This window comes from Rhopalosiphum padi, chromosome 3, assembly GCF_020882245.1.
Source record: "Rhopalosiphum padi isolate XX-2018 chromosome 3, ASM2088224v1, whole genome shotgun sequence".
NCBI classification, from domain to species: domain Eukaryota; kingdom Metazoa; phylum Arthropoda; class Insecta; order Hemiptera; family Aphididae; genus Rhopalosiphum; species Rhopalosiphum padi.
The window spans coordinates 67,759,265-67,769,992 of record NC_083599.1 but is presented as its reverse complement, the minus strand read 5'-3'; the positions used below and the strand labels follow the sequence as shown (position 1 = coordinate 67,769,992).

Below are 10,728 nucleotides of genomic sequence, written 5' to 3'. Positions count from 1 at the left end.
AATAGTATCTAATGTTTTTAACAATATAATATACAAAAATAAATATTTAATAAATATACCCAAAATCTGATTATAATTTTAGTATCTTTTTAAATTGAAAAAATACTGTAAATTGTCCATCGTGTACAATAATTTACGAACGAATAAATAATAAATAAATTTAAAATATGTTAAGCCGATAAGATAATATTTTAGTGTATAGTGCGGTACCTATAGATTATTTACATCACACTGTTGTCGTCAAATTAATATTTGACTGCAATTTTGACAATAAATACAATATAATATTATGTGTAAAATAATACTGAATTTTAACTCAATATTTTAAAAATAAATAGCTAGAGAAAATTTTTTTTTAGAAAATATTAAATATTATGCTTATGAAAATTAATAAAAAATGTACTTTTCCCCTTAAATTGATAAAACATGTATTTTAAATAAATTGTCAATGTTTAAACATACCATCGTAGGTATAATTCGAATTTCTAACTTGCTCACGATACCATAATAATTTTAACGGGTAGATAATTAATCAACACAATATTTATCAAGTCTATTGATCATCAATGTCATTAGATGATAAAAGTAAAGTCAATTATATCTTCATTTATAAAAAAAAAGGGTAGAACTGTATTAATAACTTAAAAAACATAACATCAATCATGATTAATACTTTAATAATTAAATTAATTTTTTTTTATTTTACTAATTTAATTTTATTTATTTATCATCACCATCCATGTAATCATGTGTAATAATTGACTTGATGCAAATTATATTAAATGTCAATTAATAAGTTTTCTAGTTGTTACGAAGGGTATATTGGAATTGATTCTCAAATTATTTTAGATGTAATTTAAATAATTACTCAACCTAATAGTTAAGACTGTCTGCATAATATTATGAAGTCGTGGTTAAAGTTATGTGTATTTTATTTCAAAATAGGCCATAATGCATTTAATATTTTACTATATATACCATATACGTACTTATTTCATATTTTTTACGAGGAAAAAGTGTAGTATGACATATTAGTTATGAGTTCTAATCAATTTGTTTGATTTTTTTTTTTACTTCTGCGGTTCTCTTTTTTCCGTACTTTGTAATTTTACATAATATATGTTTAATTTTGAACTTCTATTAAAAATTTAAAACATCGATAAATTGAAAGATGCTGACTAATATAATGTCTTTTATAATAATGACTATTATTATGTCTCACAATAGTTAGTTGTTCATTCCAATCCAAATCGTATATTCAGCTCACATCGTATGTGGAAATGTGCTGTATTTTTCAATTTTCTAATGTATTATAATCTTAAGTTTTTTTTTATCATTGGGTTTTATTGATATCAAATCATTAGCATATAATATATCAATCGTTATTCGTTAACTTATTTAGACCACACCAAGGATATTTCAAAACACATTATTAATATTGACCCTAGTCCGAAATTCTTATTTTTAAGTATTTAAAGAGTTTTAATTTGTATATCTTTCTCGACCACAATTGGTCTAAGCAATAACCTATACTAATCGAGCTAGACGCCATATTTATGCCAAATTTAAAACCTTTTAATATGTTTGTTTTGTTCACTGTACATAAACTCTATATATTCAAGAAATAAGTTTTAAACGCAAATATTGCATAATACGCACCTACTATATATTTTACGACCATTGGCAGATTATCGAATGCAGTAATAACGAATAACGACTGTCGACTATACATAGATATTCGCACCGTCCGTTTCACATCAATTTTATTTCGATTTTTATTTTTTATCTAAATGACTATTTATTACTTTATATTTTATATACCCGTGTATAACGATAGGAAATATGTCATACCTACCGATATTGGGTAATATCATGGGATTGCATAATTTCGCCTTTTTCGAAAGTCTTTATCGAGGGAACCGATTTCGATGCGTATGCCACCTATAAAATATCGGGAAACGATTAGGATGTCAATTATTAGGTATGGGTACCCATTCAGACGCAGTCAATAATATCATAATAATTATATTATATTATGTCGTGTCCGCAGTTTTGTCTTTGACGCGGTGAAATCGATCGACAAAACACCGACGACAGTTATTTAGTGTACCTATATACACTAACAGAAGTAACCGCAGACGTCGCAGTAGTCATAGCAATAGTAGTAGTAGTAGTAGTAGTAGTAGTAGCAGTAGTAGTAGTAGTAGTAGTAGTAGAAGAAGCAGTAATGTTACACTCTACTTTCACTGGCGCAACACCAAAACGAGTATAACGACGATAGCTTTCGACCGACCGCGTTCGCGACTCGGGACAGTGTGATAAACTCGCGCGCGTGCACGTCGCAAATATAATTTTTAGTCGGTAACATTCGCGCGGGCGTCGTTTACGCCGTCGTCGCAGTCTTCGGGAAAAATCTCGTGTGGTGACCGGAAATCGCGTCGATTTCACGTACAGCGAAAACCGTCGACGCAGACGGATATCCTCCACCGCCGGCGACACGATGAACACGTCCGCCCTCGTCTGGTTCGCCCTGTGCTGTTGCTCGTCGTTGGCCGTCCCGTTGCCCGACCGACGGCTACGGCAGACCGACCGGAACGCCACCGACGCCGCAGCATCCGTCGCGGAGACGGACCAACCGTTCGATCCGTCGCTGGACGCCTTGGCGGACGCCAAGTACGACGACGACAACGACGGCAGCGACGCCGTCACCGACGACAGGGCGAAGAGACAGTTGTCCTTCGTCCAGGGCAAGCTGTTGAATTTTTTGAAAGTACGCGCATCGCATCATTATATCATTATTATTATCGTTATTATCATTATTATTGTGATCGCACGAAATCGGCGATGGGTTCCTTCCCATACATGCGACTCGATTAGTTCTGATCGGACGCGCGTGATTTACCCGATTCCGCGACGATGTACCGATATTAATATAATATACGTGTATATTTATACCGTTATAAGCACACGTCATAATAATATTATGTGGTTATGGCAACTCAATAATTACGCAGCGTGGCCGACTGTGCGAACCACTTTCCTCTCTATGATATCGTATGTGCAATCCTTTTTTACCCGTCGAATCCTCTAGAAGCCGTCGATTTTGGTTTTGCGGGTGGTGGGAGGGGAATGGACGTATATACATCACTAGGTTCGGTTACAGGAGATTTTTATACGCAACCGGTGTGTGATTTGTGTGTGTGCATATGTACGCGGAGGGGAAACGACTTGTGGCTGTAGAAGGGAGGAGATCCAAGTCCACAGCATCCGACCGTGGACATGTTTATAATAACATAATAATGTAGGACCTGCCCAACAGCCTTATAGAGATTATGACGATACGGCGGACGCGCGTCACGTTTCGGTAACGATTTCGACATTTCGATCCATTGCCTGTTAATGTTTATAACGTAGCAAACTGTAATGATATATATTTAGACGATCTTTAATAATCATTGTCACGAATTTCATTACTGCGGGTTTTTGTCGATATGAAAAAAAAAATTAGGAACCCTTTTACGTTTAAATCATCTAAATAACCGTGATTATAATGTGGCAACACTATAACGTCGAATAATAAAATGCATCATTACAGGGTTTGACAAAATTACGTATTTATTAGTAGTATTTTATTAAGTTTAGTTTTTGGCGCTTTAAGGGTGATACTATTCCTGTAAACTGTGGGTCCATTAATTATTGATAAACACATTTTATACTTAAATATTATATTCTGACTTTAGTCGAACACTCATTTATTATGTCGTCATATTACAATGTATTTGCTATATTATATTGATCGATCAATGCATTAGATCGATGATAAGCCGAGTGACTTGCAATTGGTAGAGTTCGATTTTCTCAACAATTATATAAGAGATTTTGATTAAAACGAAAAACGATGGGTTAATTTTCTTTAGTTATCTTCTAAAGTACAATATTTATTTAGTTTAAAATGTACAATATTATTATACAATATAATATAAGAATAGGCAATAGATATTATGCAACTGTTGTTTGAGTGAATTTTCTTAAATCACACATTATAAAACCAATATAGGCGGCTGATGTTTCGCGCCACGTTTCAAAACAGGTCCAGTGTACCTACATATTATATTTTACTTTCTACATGACATCAAAATCTTCTATAATAATTATGTATAACAAATATTGAACATCAAGTACATTAGGAATTGTATAGATTTATCAAAACGTGTTTACTATAATTCTATCAGTATTGATTAAAGTTCGCGGAACCATCATTATTAATTCTGTTTGGTAGTTTAATATAATCATATTATAGTATATTTAAAAAAAAAAAATTATTCAAAAATACCCTGTTTACAAATATTATTTTACAATACTTTTATACGATTGGTGAAAATATGAACAGCGTTCGTCAGATTTTAGTCATATACTTAATTATTTATCACTCGTGTTCTTCTTACAGTTTTACAAATCTTTGATAGAAATAAAATAATTTGAATAATTGAACTGACAGACGGCGAAAATGATTTACCCGAGTGAGGTGTATATTTTTAACTGATTTGCACACCTCCGTGGATGCACTTTAACCCTATATTTCTATGTTTTTATTTAATTGTCATCATGTTGATCATAATTCATTTAGAAATGTATACTACTTATCCTCTATTACCTTTATAGACTGGCTATAGTATATTGATATAGTATAGTTAAATAATAAAATCATAAATTAAAGAAAAAAAGTTATCACAAGTTTCGGGGACATTGAAAATATTTAATGTTTTTAATATTATTTACTCGATTGAGTGCACTGATAAATTATTTGATATTATAATTTGTAGGTACACACCACGTATTTTATATAGGCATATTTGTATTTGTTTTTAAGATCTGTACGCACCTAACTTTTGTATACGTATAAACATATATGATATTTACATAATATAATATACAAATTACTTATTACCATAATAGGCAAATGATATGGTTTTGTAATTACGTAATAAATGTTGACAATGGCATAAATACTAATAATAACTGTATGTGCGTATGTCTGTATAACAAGACGTATTAAATTATAATTATTGTGATTGTATTTTGCAGAAGTGTCTATATCAACTTTCACGCGCAGAAACTGGTAAACACGTTGTGCAATATAATAAGAGCGATATTATTGCATTTGCAGAAAAATGAAAAATGTTAATAAAAAAAACACAAATAAATAATAATATATTATTATGTAACAAAAATATCAAAAATGTACGACAAAAGTTAGTACTTATTTGTACTGGGAACTATAGTAGTGTGTTATATTGTTATAATAATCGATAATGCCATGCGTAACCGTATTGATTATTATAATATACTGATGTGTAATAATAAATTAGCATTTGAAATAAACTGTCGAGTGATATAATGAGACGTAATGTCTTTAATTTGTAATAGCATTAAAGTCATCAAATATTATAACGAAAATGAAAAATAAAATATGATAATTAGTTCTTAAAATAGTCAATACGTCACAACATCGAGACAAAATGTGATACATTTTTTATAACATAATAGAACTCGTTTAAAACTCGCTGGTTTAGTTCGATAGAAAGAGACGTGTCAACGAAATAATATAATAGTTATATGCATTATTTATTCATTGGTTACAAAAGCAAACGCTCCTCTCTCCACACACACGTCATATACCTCACTGCAACTACCCGCAGTGCGGTCACAATTTTTTTTGATATTTTTTTAATTGTGCGGTATAAGCGAATAATAATATCGACATTAGTCTTTTTAAGTAGGTAAGCTGTTCGACCAACAGAATAAATTATGTTTTACACGTTCTGAATAATAAAGTTAATAAATTAAAAAAAAAAAATAATAATGAAAAAGTAAAAAAATAAAAAACAGAAAAGTTTTTTTTTTAATAACAAATCATGTATAATAGTTAGCAGCCGGTTAATCGTGCCAAAGAATGACGTTATTTACAATAATATATTAGTACCGAGTTGCACGAATAATCACTTAACATTTAATTAATTAAGTGAGCTAAGGTCTTTTAAACATGATTTAGTGGCCTTATATTAGTGATTTATTGAACCATTTAATTAATTATAATTACTGTTCTTACAATCCTGCATTAAATAACTAAATATTACCATCCTGTCAACATAGGTACATTATTTCAGTATTTTTTATAATGATTTTGAATAATAGGTTATAAATTATTATAATAATAATGTTTATTCTTCTCGTATTTCCATCTCGTAACATATTGCTCTAACTATTTTTATGTTGTATAATAGAGCGAGTAGGTGAATACCGATATTTCCATTGAATAACAGAAAAATATGTCGTTGTGTACACGACTTGTAGTGAATCCACATAATAATATATTGATATCGAATCATAGTTTATTGTTAATAGTAATAAATATTAACACTCAACAGGAGAATCCGAAACTGTTGCGGTTAGAATATTATATTGTGTAATCACTTAATTTACTGCATTTTTGGTACACATCTTGTATGCTCGTGATCGTCGTGATTTGAAATGTTTACTGACTAAAAAGTTATTTTGTTATAATAGTATTTAATTAAAAATGTATAATCATAGATTAATGACCAATTTTTGAAACTGAAAGATAATTTCACCGAGAGTGCTGTATAAAATAATATGTTTATGATATTATTATCGACCGTGTTAAATTTATTACAGTTACTCATCTTGAACAAACTGTTGCATCAATATCTTACCAAAAACACACACTATAATTACAAAAATAAAACAAGTCGATAAAAAATTTAAAAAACGGTGATGCAAATATATAGAAATAATAATAATAATAAATAATAAAATTATGATTAACGATTAAATTAAGTAATAAATAATATGTATTTGTGTAATACTTTCAATGTTTAATTACTTATCTGTAAATATAATATAATATACTTGTATATAATATATGTAACATACATATACATGCGTATTTGCCATGTGGTTATATAAACTGTATTTACAGATTTATTGAGTCAATCATCGAGAAATAATTGCATCATCTCTTTAAGACGTATCACTCATATTATGTATTTTCCCTGCCCGTTACAATATTAATATACTCCTCGCACGTGTAGAACTAAGTAATAATATTGTCATTGTACTTTGCTTTCATTATAAAATCAAAGACGCAAAACCAAACGAATAAATTATAATATAATTAAAAATATTTTCAAACACATTATGCAATATAAAACTCAATTTTGAGTACTTATTGTGTTTATCGAACTATTATAATTGATGGTAACGTGAGCACGTGGGCTATTTATATTCTAATTACTATATGAAAACACGACGCGGCGTATATAGTTGTGTGCGATCGATTGATATAATATTATAATATGTATAATAATATATGATTAGCAATAAGTAATAACTAATATAACGATCGATATTGTTGTAAACCGTTTGTGAGTGAGGGACAAGTTGCTCAGATTAGGTGGTGGATATAATAATACGAAGGTCTCACATAAAATTAACGTATTATTATAGTGTAATTAGTCTGAGATGGCGATAACACACACTGTTTTTTTAAATTTAGTGCACCTTAAAAATACGAGTGCCCATTATCGTATCTGTTGGTAGACGCGTATCAAATTATTTTAAAAATATGATGAAATATTTAATAATGAAAGATTTGTATTAATTATTGTAATTACTTATTTAGTTTTTATTTCTTTTATAGGATTTTTTTTTTTTTTTACCAAATTAGAAGTGGATTATTATAAATCCATTTTGTATGACGACGTATGAATGTTTTTGAATTTCTATAGATTTTTAGCTACTGAATTCATTAATTTTGCTCATATTTCAGGTTTCTAAGAATATTTTTAACATCTTTAGGTACCTGTGTAAAAATAATACATATCATAATAGCATAAACCTAATATTGCTATAAATTAAAAATATGTAGTAATATCGTATTTGAATGATTGATAATAATATTGACTTTACCTCATCGAATAACGATCATATTTTGAGGCCATACAGGTATTTTGATATTTTTCGGGAATATTAATCGTAAATGCTGTTTTTAGGTATTTAACATCCTATTTATCTAATCACAAGTTTTGTCATTATATGTTATAGCCGTTGCCGGTGGTCGATGTGACTAGAGAAGAAGATAAATACGGCAACGATGGTGACAAATTTAACAGGATCGGACGCGGTGTAATCGGCGGCGTGGAAACTGTTTCCAATATGCTGACCTCGGCGCTTTCGGTAAATACCACTCGTGACCTTGTATTTCTTAAAACACATGCGTTATTTGTTTAAAAGCGTTTAATGTTGGTTTGATTTAATCGGAAATGCTCGAGAAGAAAGAAGAATACACACGATGATAATAATATGTAAATCTAAAAAACCTCATTAGTCAAGCTGTCGTAGATTTTCGATTTCACTTGAAATTAATGGGTTTGTTTAATTGTAGCGGTGCACACTGTAGTAGACACGCGTTTTTAATTTTGGAATAAAAAAAATTATTGAAAATGTTCTCTATGCACAGTGTTATCGTTTGAATATTTAAAGCCGATGATGACCGATCCGATAGCGAACAAATCCCATTCAATTAACACACATAAATGGAGAGACGTGTTTCTCGCGTAAATAACATTATAGTATACGTATTAGCAATAGTAGGCAATAGTCATTTTCATAGTTCGTGTTCTTTAACGCTGATTAATTAATAGTGATATTAGAAATTTAAAATAATTTTGGGAGTAATATCTATATTATACCGTTTAACAAAACAGTGGAATCAAATGTTGTATGGACATTTTTGTAGTTAAAAATATTTTTTATTAGCTGTAAGTAATAACTTGAATAATTTTTCAAAATTAGTTTAAAAAAAACAAAATCGATTTAAAGACAAATATTTTTGCCCGGGGAAAAGCACGACGGAGGTTACCTATAACACTTATAATTTCGATATGGATCAGTGATCGAGATGAATTGGTTTTAAGTGCATATATATAATATATATATTAACATTTGATATACCTAATCATAAAATCGTAATAACACGAATTATAAATTATAAAAAACCTTAGAGAGATGCTTTTAAAATTACTTTCGATGAGTTAAGATTTCACATTATAATGCTTAGTTTCGTGAAATCGGTTTGCATAACATTTTGAGGTAACCTTAAAAAAACAAAAACATATCACTTTTTCTTCGTATATGCGAAACAAAAAGGACTACCTACCTACTGTCTATTGTTACTTTTATCAAATAATTTACCCTTCCATTTTGTTTTAAATATTTATGGCGAGTGTGTAATAGTTATACTATACCGTTTCAATAGCACCAAGTGTGGTGGTTTATGCATTTCGTAATTTATTAATTAAATGTGATTTATGCTTGAAAGTAACTGTGTGTTTTGTTATTTGAAAAAATATAATAATATGACTTTCATAAATTAAATTTAGGTCAAGATAAACGTTGAGTTTTGATTAATTTATCACATGTCAAATTTGATGTTCCATCATTCGTACACGAATCGTATATTATCCAATAGTGTAAATAATTTATAACTCAAAAAGCATGTTTGACGATGACTTATTTGTAACATTAATGTATCTGATGTTTAAACTGTTACACTTGTAAAAATTTGGTATGACTAAAAGAAAGCCACTTAACTTATATTTTATAACTTACACTTCTCATTTATTGTGTGATAATATATACTACCTAATTAATTTTGAATTAATATAATACATATACCTAATATAATTAAATATCTATGTAATATTTATTGGTACAATATAAATATAAATATTTAGTAATAATATATATTCCCTTAGTATTTATTTAATTTAACTTTTCATACTTTTTCATTTTCAGTTTCCAGTGGATACGGCGAAAAAGTTATCCAGAACAGCTACAGAAATGTTAAACAATTTAGGTGGAAGATTAATAGGACTGCAATGATAACGCAAATCGGTTATAATCAGTGTGCAATAAATATTATGTATTATGTGTTTAGTATTAACTTCTAGGTCACAATTTTTAATATTATGTTATTTCGTGTATATTAAATCATTTTTAACGTTTTTTTAAACTAATTATTCACCATAAATTAAAATAAATGATTTTTTTATGGCGGTGATTAATGCAGTTTAACGATGCATAATATATTAAATTCAGTTTTTGTACATATTTTTTTTTTGCATTTTTGAATTGTTTCTTATTTAGAAACATACTTTATATATTTTGTAATACATTTGGCTTAAAAAAAATATACATAATATAAGTAATATTTTTTTAAATCTTTGGTTTTCTAATTTTTCTTTTAATAATTGTATAACATAATCATATTATATACCTAGGTATACTTTTAATTGTTGATTTTTAAGTCAGGCCGGGTTTTACATTAGAAATAAATTACTGAATTTGGTAACTTAACCCATTTGTTCGGAGTGTTCAATAAGTTTGTAAACATGCGTTAGACTAATTATTGGTACTGATAAATGATAATATGATAATATAATTAATGAGGTCATTAAATATTTTATATTATAAAAAAATGTACAGAAATGTTATCCGTTATCGCTCCATGAAAAATATACGCGTACAGTAATATTATTAAGAGTTTCCAAACTTATCGAACACCCGGTGTACTAAGAATTGAGATGTATTTTTCTATTACGAAAGACTTTTTCATCGTGAATTCAGCTATTTATCCTATTGAAAGCG

The 10,728-nt window shown here is 28.9% G+C and overlaps 1 protein-coding gene across 1 annotated transcript; it reads left to right on the top strand.

Moving 5' to 3' along the window:
• The first annotated feature begins 2,228 nt into the window (after positions 1–2,228).
• LOC132927157 (uncharacterized) lies at positions 2,229–10,301 on the top strand. Its single transcript, XM_060991625.1, has 3 exons — positions 2,229–2,770; positions 8,125–8,256; positions 9,877–10,301. The coding sequence occupies exons 1-3, from the start codon at positions 2,501–2,503 to the stop codon at positions 9,961–9,963; spliced, it is 489 nt and encodes a 162-aa protein (XP_060847608.1). The 5' UTR covers positions 2,229–2,500; the 3' UTR covers positions 9,964–10,301.
• Positions 10,302–10,728: the final 427 nt, after the last annotated feature.